The 18,593-nt window shown below is 33.1% G+C and overlaps 3 protein-coding genes across 4 annotated transcripts; 1 reads left to right on the top strand and 2 right to left on the bottom strand.

Annotated features, from left to right (window-relative positions):
- The first annotated feature begins 529 nt into the window (after positions 1–529).
- On the top strand, positions 530–4,260 carry LOC132618007 (uncharacterized protein At4g14342). 2 transcript variants are annotated; one of them, XM_060333074.1, is made up of 4 exons: positions 530–675; positions 1,940–2,025; positions 2,563–2,686; positions 3,944–4,260. In XM_060333074.1, the coding sequence occupies exons 1-4, from the start codon at positions 670–672 to the stop codon at positions 3,989–3,991; spliced, it is 264 nt and encodes an 87-aa protein (XP_060189057.1). In that variant the 5' UTR covers positions 530–669; the 3' UTR covers positions 3,992–4,260. The 2 variants fall into 2 exon arrangements, with proteins under 2 accessions (XP_060189057.1, XP_060189058.1); XM_060333075.1 differs by lacking the exon at positions 530–675 and adding an exon at positions 1,390–1,413.
- A 1,298-nt stretch (positions 4,261–5,558) lies between these two features.
- LOC132618006 (UPF0481 protein At3g47200-like) lies at positions 5,559–7,269 on the bottom strand. The gene has a single exon (XM_060333073.1). The coding sequence runs from the start codon at positions 7,065–7,067 to the stop codon at positions 5,598–5,600; it is 1,470 nt and encodes a 489-aa protein (XP_060189056.1). The 5' UTR covers positions 7,068–7,269; the 3' UTR covers positions 5,559–5,597.
- Positions 7,270–10,260: 2,991 nt separating this feature from the next.
- On the bottom strand, positions 10,261–17,825 carry LOC132619715 (uncharacterized). The gene is made up of 6 exons (XM_060334538.1): positions 17,673–17,825; positions 15,993–17,423; positions 15,016–15,142; positions 12,654–12,748; positions 11,327–11,545; positions 10,261–11,142 (listed from the first exon to the last, which is right to left on the bottom strand). The coding sequence occupies exons 1-6, from the start codon at positions 17,823–17,825 to the stop codon at positions 10,468–10,470; spliced, it is 2,700 nt and encodes an 899-aa protein (XP_060190521.1). The 3' UTR covers positions 10,261–10,467.
- Positions 17,826–18,593: the final 768 nt, after the last annotated feature.

Below are 18,593 nucleotides of genomic sequence, written 5' to 3'. Positions count from 1 at the left end.
GTATATCCTGTATATATACATGTAAGGATCAATTTGTAAAGTAGTTGATTATTGTAACTAACCTGAAAATAATAAATGCCTAACAACTTGCTAATTACACTTAGGTCCTTAACTCTCATAACTAACTTCATGAAAGCCCCTTAAACCACTACAAAAAAACTTTTACAATTAACTCTCATAGCTAATTACAATGAAAGATTGTCACATAAATTGTGACATAGAGAGTAATCTGACGAAATTGCACGATTTTCCCTTCAAATAGGCTGGTCTTTGGTTTTTATCCTTCAAAATCAAACTTACGCTCGCAGTGCATATGTTCTTTAAGGCCAAAAGAATATTATGATGCGAAAATATAAACTTATGCCCAGCTAAAAAAGAGTTACTCCTTCCATTCAATTAAATGAAGGTGTTTGACTTGGTACGAAATTTAAGAAATAAAAGAAAAACTTTTGAAACTTGTGCTCTAAAATAAATTATAAAAATTTATGTAATTAGAAATCGGGTAAAAGATAAATTTAAAATTAAATTGTTATTAAATATAGAAATGTGTTTGATGAACTAAAGAGTGCTTTTGCCGCGAATATGCCAGTCCATATATACCCGAAAGCGTGACCCGTTTCAGTCCTCAACAATACTCTCAATTCGTTTGATCTTCCAGCTGTGCAAAAAATGCAGGTAAATCCCACAAACTTATTACAATGAGTAAAATCAATTTCAATTATCATCTCCTTTTTTGCTTCAAATTTTAAAACCTTATTTTCAATTCCGCAAAAACCATAAATTCTCTTCCCCTTTTCACTCAAAACCTAATATCTTTTTAATTGATTGGTTTGTCAAACTTATCAAATTCATTTTCAATTTCAATTTTTATGTCCTTCTATCGAATTTAAAGCCCTAATTTCCACAAAAAACATAATTTTTAATTTCATGTTCAATTTACATATGTATGTGTGTTTTTATTTTTAATGGGAAAATACCTCTATGACTATTTAGAAAAAATAATTATCCGAAATAACCCATGTTTGTAAAATTACCCGAAATGGCCCAATTTGCACCCCTCACTTCAAAAGCCTGTTGTATATTTGTATCCTCACTACAATTGAAAAAATATTGTATATTGTCATATACAATGAATTTTCTTGGATATAAACACCTCTTATACATTATTATACACTCTATACATTATTATACAGTTTTATACAAGGTTGATACATTATTTACTCCAGATATATAAAGTTGTGTATTGCTGTATATTGTGAAAAAGTGGTTATGCGGGATGTAATTTAATAATATGGCTACGCAAATGTAATTTTGTATGCTAGATTATACATTATTGAAATTTTCCCATTTTTGATTTCATATTCAAATTTGATTATATCTTACACACTTCCACCAAAACCCGAAAAAATGCAGGTAAATTTCATGAAATTAGTACAAATGAGTAACATCAACTTCATATGTATTCAATTTCAATTATTATCTCCTTTTTTGCTTCAAATTTTATAACCCTATTTTCAATTCCAAAAAAAAAAAAAAAAAAAAAAACGATAATTTCTATCCCCCTTTTTACCCAAAACCCTAATATATTTTTGCTGTTTAGTATGCATATGTTACACTATTATACACTTTACACAGTAATGTTGTATTGGGCCACGTGGCGTAAATATTTTCAGAATTTACGACAACCATAATTTCTGTTTCCTGTTTAATGTACATGTGTTTGTATTTTTCTTTTTTCCTATTTTTTAACTGGTTGCCAAATGTTTCACCTTCAAATTGAAATTTGATTATTATTATCTTCCACCAAGACCCGAAGTTTTCTTTCTTCAGAACCTAATTTAATTTTTCTGTTCAGTGTACATGTTTTGTAATGTTTTTTTCTGTTTGTTAATTTGTCGAATGTATATGTGATTAATGTGTTTATACTTTTTTGGTACAGGCTAGTGACAGGTTCAATATCAACTCCCAGCTTGAGCACTTACAAGCTAAATATGTGGGAACAGGACATGCCGACTTGACTAGATTGTAAGTTACCTATTACCTATTTTTGTATTTGTTGAAAAGATATTTTTTATTCAAACTATGGTTTCATAGGTGGATTATTTATCTCTCTCTGTTTGACATTGATTGACTATGTTGAGAGTTTAATACTCCTTCTGTTCCAATTTGGTCGTCTTACTTTTCTTTTAAGTCCGTTTAAAAAAGAATGCCTCTTTCCTTTTTTTTCTTTTGGCAACTCCTTAATTCCAACTTTCCACATGACATGTTTATGACCACAACATTGAAGGACATTTTGGTACATTGTACATATCTTAAGTTTAAGACCACAATTCTTGATTAAAAAAAAAAAGTTACCACATCCTTCGATAGTTAAACCCTATGCCATGTCAAAACCAGACAAACAAATTGAAACGGAGGGAGTATTTGTTTATAATAAAATTGTTTCGTTGGTGGATTATTTATCATTTTTGTTTGACATTGATTGACTATGTTGAGAGTTTATTATTATAGTGTAATAACTCTGGAGATAATGATGGTTTGGATATTCTTTGTTTGGTTTAGTGAGTGGGCGGTAAACATTCAGCGTGACAGCTATGCATCCTATGTTGGCCACTACCCAATGTTGGCGTATTTTGCCATTGCAGAAAATGAATCAATTGGAAGAGAACGCTACAATTTTATGCAGGTTTGTGCTTTGTTCAAGATGCTTATCTTGTTTTGCAGTTTGGCGGTTACTTTGATTTCTCAGTTCTTAATATGCTGGCGTGCATAATGATTTGTTTTCTTAGTTTTTCTATGTTGACTTGCATAATGAGTGAACTAAGTGCTTTTAGTGTATGGCTCTGCATCCCTTTACCAACTAGTTAATAGAAGTTGCTGCCTTGATGTTAAGAGTATAGGTTGCATAAGACTTGTCAAAACAAAAAATAAAGTTTAGGTTGCATAAGAGCACTGCCTTTTGTTGCAAAGATGACTTATTTGCAGAATAAGTTGTAGCACCTTCTTTAATGCCCTTTTTTTGCTTTTTTTCCCGAATAAATATTTCACCAATAAGAAAAAGTTGTACTAGTTGCAAACTGAATATCAAAATGATGAATGCATTCTTTGGCAGAAATCTGATTAGTGCTTTCCATTAGAGAATGCTAAGATATCTTGTAAATGAGCATGTAAGAAGGATGGAGGGAGAACTATCGATCTTTCTGTCTCTGCGTGTGTATGAATCGGTTTTCCTATTTAGAATTAGTTTTCCATGGGGTGGGTGGGGGTTTATAAACAAGAATTTTGTGATGCTAGATCAAATTTGAGTTTTTGTCAGGTTTTAGTTGGGGCTTCAAAAGAAATTACCAAGGATCTGAGCTAACACAAAATTGGAGTAGATGCTAAACCCTAAAGTTGGAATGGACATGCAGTTTCTGCGGAGCTTTTGGTTGGTAAATCTGGGAGATTATACTAAATCGCCGGGGTTTAGAAGATGGAAAGAAGAGGTTTCAAGATATTTGTAATCATTAGTGAGGGATGGAACATGTATACCTATAATTTGTGGGTATATCCATGAATTAATGCTCTCATGAGCTTTGCCATCTTTTGGAAGTATTGTTTATCCTTTTACTATATGCTTGCCAGACTTTAACTCTAACTAAAGCTAGTTTGTCCTTTTGCTGAGTAAACTTGCCACTTGAAACCATTCCTGAATATTTTCAGTGTTTATAAAAGCCTTAGCTGTTCCATGTAGAAGACAGAATGTTCAAATATGTTCCTGACCTTCCCAAGGAAAGAATACAACTTGCTAATATTCTTGCCAATTTGCTATGTTATAACATAGAACAAACAAAAGTGATGTATCTCTATGCATTTGATGTATATATGATATTTGCGAATATGCATCCTTGATTTTGGTCTTTTACAATTACTGACAATTCCCTATCTACTTGTGCTTGTGCAGAAAATGCTTTTGCCTTGTGGTCTCCCACCTGAAAGGGAAGATGATTAAGAGTTTCAATGGATAGCACCCTGCAGACTCAGACCTCTGTCAAGCCAAAACCTTGCTGCTTTGATCTCCAGCTCATAACACGTAAGGTTGTTAGTGATGTGAAAGATTTGACTTGTATTAATCCCGAGTGATCTAGCGAAAGCACATTCATAGATACAATATCTTGAGTTAATTTAGTTGTTTTTTCATGTTCAACTAACAGATAAATATTTCAAGTTCATTAGTTGTTTTTTCTTGCTCAAGTGCTAAAGAGAGTTGTTTAACATCAATAGCTGTTACATAGTATGTTTTTTCATAGAGTTTCAGTTGGAATGTTTGAAGTGTTCGAACTTTAACCCCCAAAGATAGTCAAATGGCCTGCTTCTGTCTGCACTGCAACAGGCTTCTGGGTAAGGACTTCTATTGTTCCTTTTAAGTATCTGCAATTGAACATACTAGGATGAAGCAGCATAAAAGTTCTAAGTAGAATTATGACTCCAGCAGAAGCCTATCCTTAGTGATTCTTTAATACTAATTCACTAAGCATCAGTGGTTAAAAACTTTTCAATTTTTAGTGGTTAAGAGTGACTGAATACCTTAGTTGCTAAGGTATTCATTATGGCTCACTTACCTTAGTAACTGAATAACTTAGTTGAAGTACATAGAAGATTTCAAGTTAATTATTGTGTTACATAGATAATAATTTAGATCACAGACCATTTCTGGCAGCAGTGAAATGTTTTTTGGCCTATCATATTTCCTTCTTAAATATAAGTTTATAACCTTTATTTGGGCTGTCAGTTTGACTTACTAATGATAAAAACATCTATGCCATGAGGTTGAGCACATTCTATACCCTCTACACAAAGACCAGCAAAAAACAAAAACTTCGATTATTTAAGGGACATCATGTATTTTCCTCCTGGACTTGGTTTTTTTTTTGGAAGAACACTTAAACTTTGCAGGGTCCTGTGACCCCCTGTACTTGCTTTTGATGGTTTTTATTAAGGATCTATGTTGAGAATCATCTTAAATTACAATATGAAAGATGGGTTATCCCATCGAAAGGCTTTATTGTTTGTTATCACCACTTAGCATCACTTTTTAAAAGGTTTGGTGGGTTCAAGTATGAAAATATGAAAGCGTTTTTTTGCATTATAGAGATGGAATGTAATGTGTGAGATGGAGAAATTGGAGTGTGAAAGCCTAATTTTTGCATTCAATGGTTAAGTATAGGGTGGAGGAAGAAAATAAAGAAGATGGATGGATGGAAATGGATTCAAAATGGAGATGATGGGTCCCAATAGAACCTTTTTGTTCTGTTTTTATTGTTCCTTGCACGTTTTGGGTTGGGTAAATGCACTCTCTATGCCACATTAGCGCTTACGGTGGTATTTATATTATTTCGAGCAAGTACATGAAGATCATAGGACCCTCGCAAAATTTTGGTGTTCTTCTGGACCATTAATTAAAGAAGGAGCACATTCTATCCCCCCAAACTCACATCTATAATCCACCAATTCAACTTGGATACGATACTGATCCCATCAAAAACACAAATGATATGCATGAACGGATTAGTGGCGGATTAACAAAACAAATCAACAATGGCATATAATTGAAGTGACTACTTAATGACGCTTAGGACAGATAGAACTGTCTGTGTAGCTGTGAGTAAGAGGAGTATGATGACTTCCACAGTTGAAACTCCTGCCCAAGGACTATGAAAATAATTGCGCCTCAAATTTGCCTTCATTCGGTTCCATGGTTTTTCACAATGTTGAACTACTTTTCTGCATTCTTCTTTGTAATAGTAGTCGGGTGAAACAACGACCCCTTTCCCTATTTTGTTAAAGAAAGCCACTTCTTTGTCCTCTCCTATTCTATTCCTAATGATTCCTTTTAGGCGAAGCAAATTCACATCTTTCTCTGAGTCGATAAGATGATCCATGAAAACTGCATAATCAAAGAAATACGTAGGATGTACATTAGATGACTCTTGCTCGTAGGCTATGAGATTTCTCAGGATAGTCTCTGTGTGATCAACGACTTGAAAACAAGGAATTTTCATCAATCCTTCCTCGAATTTAATGTCAAATAAACTTGTGCTATCTCCAAGGTTGTTTTCATCCAAACATCTATAAATAGAACCAACCTTTGTAAAGCCAGCTTCGCAAAGCTCTGTTGCATTTGGCATGATGTCATGCCATGTTAGGTGGTTCCTATCTATTGGTATTTCTTTTGACCTAATTTTTTGTAATAGCTTCCAGCATAAGCTTTTCTTGCAATATTCTACTTCCCTAATGCTAGAATTCCTAATTATGCTAGTTTTCATCTCTGAAGGGTAACATGACATGTGTACTAAGTGAAGTAAGTGTTTGATATTTTTTGCATTACCTTCCGTCTCAAGAAAGGATGTTGGGGTAATCTTCGGTAAGGAAGGAAGAAAGGTATACTTCGCCATTATTGTGAAGGGTATTTCATCAACTTCCTTTGTCATGTCATGAAGCTTGGTGAGTACAAAGAAAGGAAGCTGGTTTTCTAGTAATAACAAGTCTCGATGTACTTGATAATCTATGTAACCTCGCTTGATAATTGTGTCTTCTCCAGTTGGAATGATTCCACGACGCCCTAGAATATACTCAACCACAAAACAACCATCAAGCAACAACATTTGCAAAAATTGACCAGTGTTGCAGTCACTATCGAGGTTTTGTATATCATCATAGCACTTGAGTGCTTCATCCTTCAGTTCCTCCAATTGTCTGATGCAATTCTCCACATCAATCCCCTCTTTCCTTGGGAGAAACCGTTGTAGGTACATCATTTTGTACTTTTCCATGGAGCGAAGTTCAGAATTTTTGTTATGATAAGGACCAATGGAGATAAACTTTGGCTTATGAGCATCTGGATTGGATTCACTCAGCCCCACATTTACTCTAAAAATGGTGCAAGATTTGGTAGACCAATTGTTCAAATCCTTAAATCTTTCATCAAATATTTGTTTTGCGGATTTATTGGTTTGCAACCCTGATTGATCTTCAGCATTTGTTTCCTTTATCTCGACCAAATAATCCACTTTCCTCCCGTTTTGCATCTGTAATTAGTGAAAAGAATAATAGTAAGTCTATATTATCTAAAGAGAGTAACACAGAAGAACAAACAACAAAGACGAGAAAAGGTGCAGAGGTGTCATTTTACACTAATATTATTCTTATGAAGTATGATGAAATTACTGTTGGCACTCCACTAAGAGTCCGTTTGGATTGGCTTATAAGTTGCTTATAAGCTATTTTCAGCTTTTTTGAGTGTTTGACTGGCCAGCTTAAAGTCATTTTATGCATAAAATAAGCCAAAAAAAATAATTGGGTCCGTTTGACTTAGCTTATCTAAAGCCGCTTATAAGCTGAAAACAACTTATAAGCCAAAAATAAATAAATTAGCCTACCCTATTTTTTTATTTTTTTTGGCTTAGCTGCTTATTTTAAGATCATCCAAACAGGCTCTAAAAGTAAAAAGAAAACAAGAGATCTTTGCTACTAATTATAATAGTTTGGTTGGGAGATAAACTTGAACATTAATTGATTCCTATTCTTCTTAGAATAGGACCTTTTTTCTTCGTTTTGCCAAAGATGATTTGTTTATTTTGTTGCCAACGAGTAGGGAGTAATAAAGTCAACGATTGTATAGCTTGTTTTTGTGTGTGTGAGAGAGAGAGACCTCATACTCTGTAGCTTCATTAACAGAAGTTTGATCAAGAAGTGGAATTTGATGATCCATTTGGGTAATCTCAATATGATGTGCCATTCTTCTAATTAGACTAGATGGCGTATGCCCGTGCGCCCAACACTTTGGATTATAGTGTATCTATGTGTATATAGTTGTGTTTGGGTAGTGATAATATATATATTTTATATTACTAATAAACACACATAAGTTTGCACTGTTTATACATATACATATATATATATATATATATATATATATATATATATATATATATATATATATATATATATTCAAAACACGATTAATATAACATTGTAGTTTGTGCTCCGTATCCAAAACTTTATTATATTAGTGTTTGCTACGAATACAAAGTTTGCAAAAATTTATTAATTTTTTTTAAAAGAGAAGACTTGTTTAAAAGGAAACTATTTTCCTCTCTTTGAGACAAAACAATAGCAATATTTAAGCATCTATTGATACTTTGAATTTTAATTAGATAAATTTAAAGGTGTAAAATATTCTATTGTTAATGTATGTAGATTGGACCTAAACAATACTTAATATTTTTTTTATCAAATTTTGATTTGGATAATTTTAATTCAAATTATTAAATTAATTTTACATGTTTAAAACGAAACAAAACAGAAATTTGATTTTGTATTTAAACAAAGAACTACTATTTTTTATTTTTTGGTGAATATTCTTGATTTAGCTCATTTTACTTGTCATGTTGTCTTTTGCATTTTTTTTAAAGAAACGTCAATTAGAATTATAATTTGACTAATTTACCTTATATATTATTTGATCTCCATTTAATATTATTTTTTCTTTTACGACATTAATCTCTTTTCACATTTATTAGAGTAAGAAACAAAAATGAAAAAGTAATTAAATTCTATCTTATTTTAAAATATAAATATTTTAAGTATATTTATTTAATAAGCATAACAAATAAATGACGTGGCGGAATAGCTAATACAACAGTTAAATATCTAGATTAAATCTCAAGCTAATATAAGAAAAGAAAGAAAACTGTATGGTTTGACTACTTAACCTTTTGAAGAAAAGTAATAATTATTTTTTGCTGTATAATGATTTCATTAGAGTCCACATTTTTTGCTGTATCATAATTTCATTTGGGAGCCCACGTTTTTTGCTGTATAATGATTTCATTGGGGTCCACGTTTTTTGCTGTACAATAATTTCATTTGCTCCCACTAATGGATTGATACGCATGTGACAATGAATCCACCATTATTCACTTAATAGGGATACTTTGGGAATTACATGATTTTTTTAATATGGGGTGCACGTTTTTTTTTGTTTTTGATATTATTTGATTTTTTAATATGAAGTTCATATTTTTTTTTTAACATGAGTTGGAAGTGGACGACGAAACCACCCCAACTCATGCTTCTATATAGTAGTAAAGTAATATCTTTCTTGAAACTGTACTAATACCTTAAAGGTAGATTTCTGTAACTTGAGGTAGCAAAGAAAGTCTTCTATTATTATGTACAGACAATGGAAAGTCTTTCCTTTGCCTTCTAATTTCAAAATTAATGAATTTCAGCGCATGAGGAAAAAGATGGTGAAGAACCACAAACTTTGTTCTTTCTTTGACTCATTCAGTACCAGGACTTTCCCTGCAGCTACAATATACTCGTAAAGTAAACCGTCTTTTTCAATCTTTTTTTTTTGAAGTAAACGTCACCTAGTCGGCACGACCAAATTAATATAGTTGACTATGGTGCTGTGAACATACTTACAGTGGCGGAGCCAAAGTTTTAGCTATGCTTCGGCATAACTCAATAGTTTTGGCCAAATTTATACTCTCTCCGTCCTAAAATAAGTGTCATTTTTTTCATGTCCATTAATTATAATAATAAATACAACATATCATTTATTAAGTTTTCCCTATTTATTGGACGTTCCTTGAGAATTGAGCACTATTAAGAAGTACTCCATCCAGATAAAAAAAAGTGTCCACTTAGCCTTTTTTTGTTGAGTAAAAAAGAGTGTTCACTTAGCAAATCAAGAAAGAATTAACCTTATTTTTTTATATTTGTCACTATAAAGTGTTATGTGATCAAATCCCAATACCTATTTAATTAGGGACAGTTTGGTCAAGTTACCTGTTTTTCTCTTGGAGTAATATTTTCTTAAGGGGTGTGCAAATGATTAAGTGAACACTCTTTTTGATCCGGAGGGAGTGGTTCTTTAATATAAAGATATAGTTGGAAACAATTATTAATTATTGACTTGAATTCCTAAAGCGAAATTATTTGGGACAGTTTTTTTTTGTTGTCAAAACGACACTTATTTTGAGATGAAGGGAGTATTTGTGTTAAGAAATTCAATGCCTAATTATAAATGATTTGTGATTTATATAGAATTCAGTAAATTACGTTTTAAATTCAGAACCCATTACTTCAGAAATTTGGAATCCCTCTCATACTCTAACCAACTTAAAGCTGCGATATTTGAGCCGACTCATTTGTCCATTATTTGCCATGTATGCTGTCAAAGGATCAAGATTAAAGCAATTAGCCAATCCCGTATACCAATAAGTTTACTTCTGACCTTTTAATATTTCTTCCTCATTTTGAGTCTCAAAAGATACTATTCTAAGGTACACTATTTATGCAACTTGCTCAGCTTTGGCCCATCAAATTACAAGTTACATACATGAATCGAGTAGTGACGAGAACCAAAGCGGAAGGATTAACAAAACAAATAAAAAATAGTACTCCATATAATTACAATGACTACTTAAGGAGGCTTATGAAAGATAAAACTGTCTGTGTAGCTGTAAGTAAGAGGAGTATGATAGCTGCCACAGTTGAAATTCCTGCCCAAGGACTATGCAAATAATTGCGCCGAAAATTTGCCTTCATTCGATTCCATGTTTTTTCACAATGATGAATTGCTTTTCTGCATTCGTCTTCGTAATAGAAGTCTGTTGAGACGTTGACCCCTTGCCCAATTTTATTAAAGATGCTAGCGACTTCATTGTCTTCTCCTAGTTGGTTGGTGATGATTCCTTTACGGCGAAGCAAATTCACATCTTTGTTTGAGTTGATAAGATAATCCATGAACACTGCAAAATCACTGAAATGTTTAGGAAGTTCGTCATATGACTGTTGCTTGTAAGCTATGAGATTTCTTAGGAGGGTCTCCGTAATATCATCCACTTCAAACCAAGAAATTTTCATCAGTCCATTCTCAAATTTAATATCAAATAAAGTTATGCTATCTCCAAAGTCACTATAAATATTTCCAACTTTTGAAAATCTAACCCCTGCTTCGCAAAGCTCCGTTACATTCGGAATGTTGGCATGCCATGTTTGGTGGATCTTACCAATTGACATATTTTTCATATTATGGTTAACCACTCGCCTAGGACTCCAGTATGAAGGGTGAGACGACATGTGTACTACTTGCTTCAAGTATTACACATGTCGTCTCACCCTTCATACTGGAGTCCTAGGCGAGTGATTAACCATATGAAAAATATGTCAATTGGTATGAAAAATATTTGATGTTGATGTTTTCAGCATCACCTTCACTCTCAAGATAGGATGTAGGGGCCATCTTTGCTAATGTAGAAGAAAAGGTCCCCTTCACCAGTTTTGTGAATGGTACTTCATCAACTCCCTTTGTTTCTGAAAATTTGCCAACGATATCACTGTCCACGTCCCCTATATCAACATAACACTTTAGTGCTTTATCTTCCAGTTTCTCAAGTTCACTAATGCAACTTTCCACATCAAGCCCCGCTTTCCGCCTGAGAAACCGTCGTTGGTACAACAATTTGTACTTTTCCATTGAACCAAGTTCTGGATTCTTTTTATGGTAAGGACCAATGGAGATCAGTATTGGCTATAAGCATCTGGATTTGATTTCTGTAGCCCCACATTTACTTTGAATATGGTACAAGATTTGATACATGTATCGTCCAAATCCGTTCATCGTTCATCAAAGATTTGATTTGCAGATTTTTTCTGTGTGTAGCTCTAATTGATCTTGATCATTTGTTTCCTTTATCTCTACTAAATGATGTGCTTTCCTCCCAACTTGTGTCCGTAAATAGTAGAACAAAGTCAAAAAATTTCTCTTTTTTTGTATTGTCCTTTTTTATTTTCAACATAAACAGTTACTAATAAATAATGACCTGCCAAAACATGAATCTTAAAGACTGAAAATTCCTAAACAAACCAGTTAGAGGGAAGCAGAATTTCTCCTTTTTTTTTTTTTTTTAGTTTCTCTTATTCTTCTTTTGAGTCAGTTCATTTGACATACCAACTGAAGGTGAAATTGCCTAAAAATAAGTATAAGCGGTAAGTCATCAATGACAAAAGCATTAAGGAGAAGAAATAGTGAATGTTCGTAGTTTCAACATTTTAAATTTTCCTTTTCTAAAAAAAAATAAAAAAATTATACATAGGGGAAAGGAAGAAAAAAAAAATATGTGAAAGGGGATTTCAAAATAGAGAATAGATTTTTTTTTTCAATTTTTTTTTATTACATAGGGGTAGGGGAAGGGGATAACAATGTTGGGATTCGAGCGCTCACAACAAGGTGAAAGTTTAGGTAGTCAACCAACTGAGTTACTAGATCCTTACAAATTGAGAATAGATAACCCACCAATAAAGGGATTTTCCGTTACTTTTAGCATTTACTAAAGGGAAAAAGAAAAGATGAGATCCCTTATGACTACGTGAAAATAATTCAGTTTACCTTGTTTCATTTTGTGCAATGTAACGATATGACACAATAAAATTTTAGTGTTCTCATCACATCCTGAAACACTTCCTACCTTGTTCCATTTCGTAAAAATGCAAATAAAAAGAGAAAAAGAAAAAGAAAAAAAGGTAATGCATGTGTGTTGATTGAGAGAGAGACCTCATCTTTTGTAGTTTGACGAAGCATGTGTGTTGATTGAGAGAGACACCTCATCTTTTGTAGTTTGACGAAGCAGTGGACTTTGGTCATCTATTGGTGTAATCTCAATACAGTGTGCCATCCCTCTTTGATTACTTTCTCCAACTGTAATTCCAACAAGTAACAAATATCAAGTTTAAAATGATATTGCATTAGAATTGTTTCTAATTCCAAATTCACATACGGCTATTATCATTAAAATGGTATTGTATTAAAGTATTTAAATTTATAATGGTACACCATTTCCAAAAGAAAACACAACTAACTATGAGTAACCAATTAAAGGTTAAAGGTTGCGATAGAGTGATAAATACTCCTTCATATTTAATCAGAGGTCTTGAGACCCTGTAAATGAAGCTATCTTTAGTAAAGAGCACTTAACCATCCAAGATGGGATTTCCGAGCATTCGAATTAGTCGAATCCAAAGCAATACCAAACAACCGATAAAAAACAAAAAACTGATGTCGAGTAAGCATCTCAAGACTCAAATACAATTATGGGTTAATTAAATACTAAACACCCCTATAATTAATATGAGTCAATTTCGAATAAATAATTCATTTGTAATAGTATTTGGGCAAATAGCAATTATATTTTAGTCCCTGTGTTATAAATTTATTCCAATTTTGATCCTTGTATAATTTAAGTAAGCATAGTTAACCTTCAATTAATATAAACGTGTGATTTTAGTCCTTTAAACTAACGAAAGTTAAAAACTTAACGGATCATTAATTTTATAAATACAAAAAAACAAAAAAAATTAAAAAAAAAAAGAAAAGAAAGTGAAAGTTAGTTTGTTCGGAAGGCTAGCCTCCATTGACAAACATGACAGTGAGGTCGTCTTGGTCATCAACTCACCCCCCAAATGATAACCAAATTGTTTCAAAAAATTATCTCCCCATCCCCTCTCTCTCTCTCTCTCCATTTCCCTCTGTTTTATGGCTTTTTTCCCATCAAAATCTGTATTTTTTAGACATATTCTTCTTGCTCTATCATATTTTGGACCCGCATCAAATTATAGCAACAAACTTCGGCACAAATTTTCGACCCAAACTCTGCATTTGCTTCATAAACAGTAGTTCCTCTCCCTTTCTGAAGATCTTTCTCATGATAACTTGGTTCATAAATTTGCTTTATTCTTATCCATTTTTGATTTCTAAGTTTCCATTAATAATGTCTAGCTAGATCATAACTCTCGGGAGGATTTAATTCAACCAAAAAAATTGAAAATATTACAGTTTTAGCTTTCAAGCGAGGCTTCTTAAGCAAGAAGATGACGATGTCAGTTAGTAAAGGACCTCCCGTTTACCTTGAAATTTTGGAGAACTTAGAGCCAAAAAACCCTTTCAGCATTTACCCTTAGAATCATAGCTACAAACTTCATGTTTAGTTTTGTTTTTTATCTGTTCTTATTTATTTTTAAGTAATAATCCGTTAAGTTTTAACTGTCGTTATTTTGAAGGACTAAAATTACACATTTGTATTAATTAAAGGTTAATTATGCTTAATCAATTTATACAAGGATCAATATTGGAATAAACCTATAACACAAGGACTAAAATCGTTATTTACCATAGTATTTAGCATAAAACGAGAAAATGCAAAAAGTTACCTCTTTGGTTTGGCCTTCTTTAGTTGGTCTTCAACTCTTGCTTCTCCTTGATTTATTTATAAGAGGAATAAGATCAATAATTCAAAATAGTATTTGACGCGTGGCCTTGTTTTGGCCTTTCAACACAAAATATTGTTAGCCAATGATAGAAAAGAATGAGAAGACCGTTGACTCAAGTCAATGATTGTTTAATTTCCTCAATTATTTTTGAGACTTTGGCGTGACTAAAGATATTGACATATTTGTGGTACTACACTATAAAGACCTTTTTAATTTCTAACCTTTGATAGATTTTATGTGAATTAATATATTAAATCTAAACTAAAAAAAATGTTTTCTAGTTTTATAAGTATATGTTCACTTTACAAATTTATTTTTTTAATTCAATTTAATGATCATACACGATGCCTGACATCAACGCAACGCAGAGCAACAAATGAGCATGAGGATGAGAAAACATAGGTGAAGAGGATAAGGGATAAAGCGGACTTGTTGTTGGCTCGAAGAAGAGTTTGCCCCGAGGTTCTGTCCTTCACAAAAATAGAAGATGAATCAAAGTTAACAACAATCATTATCTTTATATAAATTTAATTATTACGAAAGCTGAGGAACATGAAATATATAGTTCAAGTGTATATAGAGGATCAAATATAGAATGTATTTGACAATAATAATCCAGGTTAGCAATGTTAAGTATTGTACCATTTCCTACCAAAACACGATCAAAATCAAAGTAAGAAGTCTTTCACCTAAAATAACCTTCAAATGGAGTCGTATGAGGTGAGGTAACGAAATTGAGAAAAGGTCCAAAATGGTCCTCTAAATTTTGGCTTTCACTCAAAATATTCTTTATTCTTTGAGGTGAAACACTAATAGATAATTCTTGCTGGAGCATTATGATGGAATATAGTGCTATTTAATTCATTGCAAGCAATCATCCAAATAAGCGGCAAATGTGCATCACTGTTTGTTCATCAATTCTCCTTTAGTGATCTTCATCTTTAATTCTGATTAGGACTAGATTTAATAGGCCAACACCTCCTCCTGTCGGCGTGTTGCCAAATCCTCACGTATGTAGGGCCATTATTTGAGAAAAAAAAAGATCTTTTTACTCAAAGAAATTAATATTATTTTAAAACAACTCAATCCTCAGCTTCAGATTCGGTTCTTAGTAGATCATCTCAGCGGTCAGCTTACAGTCTCGGTTCTCGACTTATGTTAATTTTCAAACTTTATATGATTTTCATGTTTATTTGTGAAAACATATTTTCGCGGCTGATCACGCTTCAGACACCACCAGTTAGCTCAGCTTGCAGTCCAGCTTATCCCGCATATCTTCCGGTGGGAGATCCCTCTTTTAGTTTTAATTTCCCAGTTTTATAACTATTCCGGAGAATCCCCCAAAGACAGTTTTGTCTTTACTATTCTTAGAGGCTCAGGACTTAACATAGTGGGTATTAATAGTTTCAGTCACAATTTTTAGTATTCAATTACAAACTTAGACATTACAATATTCTTAACCATGATTAGAATTCTATTTGAATCCAGAGTTTCACACAACTCAGTAAATTAGTCTATCAGTCAGTTAGATACAGTGTTTCCTTGACGGGCAGTTAGAGCCGGATGCCAATCACATCCTATCCCAGAATGGAGGCATGACACATTATTAAGCTCATCAACACATAAATTGCAAGCATGGAGTTGTGTACATAATAACAACATGACTACTTCTTAACATCACCAGTAAAAGCTAGAACAGTTTGTATAACTGTGAGTATAAGAAGTATGATGGCTGCCATAGTTGAAGCTCCTGCCCAAGGACTTTGAAGATAATTGTGCCTCAAACTTGCCATCATTTGATTCCATGGCTTTTCACAATGTTGAATCAATTTGCTGCATTCTTCTCTGTAAAAGAAGTCGGTGACTGTCACCCCATTTGAAAGTTTCTTGAAGATGTTGGCCACTTCTTTGTCATCTCCTAGGTCGTTAAGGATGATTCCAGTTTGGCGAAGTAAATTCACATCTTTATGTGAACGGATAAGTTGAGTCATTATATGTGCATAATTTGAAAAATAAGGATATATGTTAGACGAGTGTTGCTCATAAGCTATCAAATTTCTCATGAAGGTGTCTGTACTATCCTCGATAGTGAAACAAGGGAATTCCATTAATTCGTTTTCGAACTTGAAATCGAATAATGTTGTTTTATCCACATCATTTTCTTCCTCAGATCCTATTTTTAAGAAGCTAACTCCAGCGTCATAAAGTTCTGTTGCACTTGGAATATGATAGCATTGCCATAAACCAAGGACATTGGGGATTTCTTTTGACCTGGTTAATTGCAAAATCTTGCCACAAGAACTTATCTTGCAACATTCGCTTCGCATGCTAGCATTCGTAGTTTTCATCTCTGATGGGCGACAAAACATGTGTACCGCATGAACTAAATGGTCGACTCGTTCTGCATTAAAATCATCAATTTCTGATCTAGGTAGAAGTGTCACCTTTGGGAAAGTATTAAGTAATGTCTCTCTCACCATATACAAGAAGCTTGCTTCTGTACGATGCTTTTTCATGTCATGAAGCATGGTGAGGACAAAGAAAGGGAGTTGGTTTTCCAGTAACACCATGTCTCGGCATACTTGATCCATCATCCATTGCAAGTTGATGATTTTGTCGCCATCTTCTCTTTTCTCGACTTCACAATGCTCTCGAATAAACTCAACCACAAAACAACCATCTAGCAATAACATTTCCGAAAATTTGCAAACAGTATCACTGTCAAGGTTATCATCGTAACACTTTAGTGCTTCATCTTTCTTTTTCTCCAATGTGCTAATGCAACTTTCCATATCAAGCCCCTCTTTCCGCCGGAGAAACCGTCGTAGGTACAACAATTTGTATTTTTCCATCGAGCCAAGTTCAGGATTCCTTTTATGGTAAGGACCAATGGAGATCAAAAATGGCATATAAGCATCTGGATTTGATTTTTGTAGCCCCACATTTACTTTGAATATGGTCGCAGCTCTGATGCATGTATTGTCCAAATCCTTAAATCTTTCATCAAAGAGTTGATTTGAGGATTTCTTTGTTTGTAACACTAACTGATCTTGACCATTTGTTTCCTTTATCTCGATTTGATGATCGGCTTTCCTCCCTTCTTCTATCTGTAATTAGTGGAAAAGAGTCTTAATTTTCTCTTTTTTACATTTTCCTTTTTTAAAACATAAATTGTTAGTAGTACTAAATGTTGACCAGACAGAACAAAAGGCAAAGACTGAGGGACTGTTTGGTGTGGAGGAAAACATTTTCAATATTTGTTTGGTTAAAATGTGTCCTAAGCATTTTGTTTATGAAAAAAAGGGTCCTTAAAATTTCATGAAAATGACTATTCTTTAAAAAATATGAAAATAAACAAGTTCCATAAGTGACATTTCACGCTGATTGTCTCCTCTCCAATCCCAACACCCAACACCCACGCACTCTCGCCTCCCCCATCCATCCCTTGCCCCTCCCACCACCCCACCCCAACCACCACTACTCCCCATCACCCCACCCTCCAACCCCATCTCACCCTCGTAGTGTTTGTCTATGTTACATTTATAGCTCTTGGGACAATAGTTTCTGCTTACTTACAAGTAACAAGAGAATAAGTAAGAAAATCACTTAATTTTTAGGAAAACATTTTCCTTCATACCAAACACACCTTAAAATTTACTTTTTCATTTCTAGTAAAGACTGTAATTTTGAGAGCGAACATTTGGAAATTTTTGAGTTAAATTTCTCAAGTTTGAGTGTGAAAATTGATTAGAAAAGAAGTATACGAGGTTTACACCAAATTAATTGACAGTGATTTCATAAACGAGTGAAAAGTACTTTAAATACAATATATGTGTCTTTAATTTTACACACATATTTATCATTTAATCAATGATTTAATGGTATGCATTTTTACTTTAGTTTTTAATTACTAAGATTAATTTGCTTAATTTAGTATAACCACCGAATACAGATAAATATTCAAATTCCTTAACACACGCAGAACCTACTTGTTCCTTTTACTCCCTCCGTCCCATATTACTTGATCACTTTCCCTTTTGCACGCCCCTTAAGAAATCATAAATAAAAAATGTATTTTACTACCTTACCCCTATCTCTCTCCAATAAATACATTTTAATCAATATTAACTATTTTCAAGAACATTTAATACTAAGGATAAAATGAGAAAGATTTAATTAATTTTATCTTGGTTTTATAAATGAACAAGTAATTTGGGACATGTATTTTTGGTAATGTGGCCAAGTAATATGGGACGGAGGGATTATATTACTACTAT

The sequence above is a fragment of the Lycium barbarum genome, chromosome 11, assembly GCF_019175385.1.
Source record: "Lycium barbarum isolate Lr01 chromosome 11, ASM1917538v2, whole genome shotgun sequence".
Taxonomy (NCBI): Eukaryota; Viridiplantae; Streptophyta; class Magnoliopsida; order Solanales; family Solanaceae; genus Lycium; species Lycium barbarum.
Note: the sequence above shows the minus strand (reverse complement) of the source record. Positions and strands in the feature narration are given on the sequence as shown.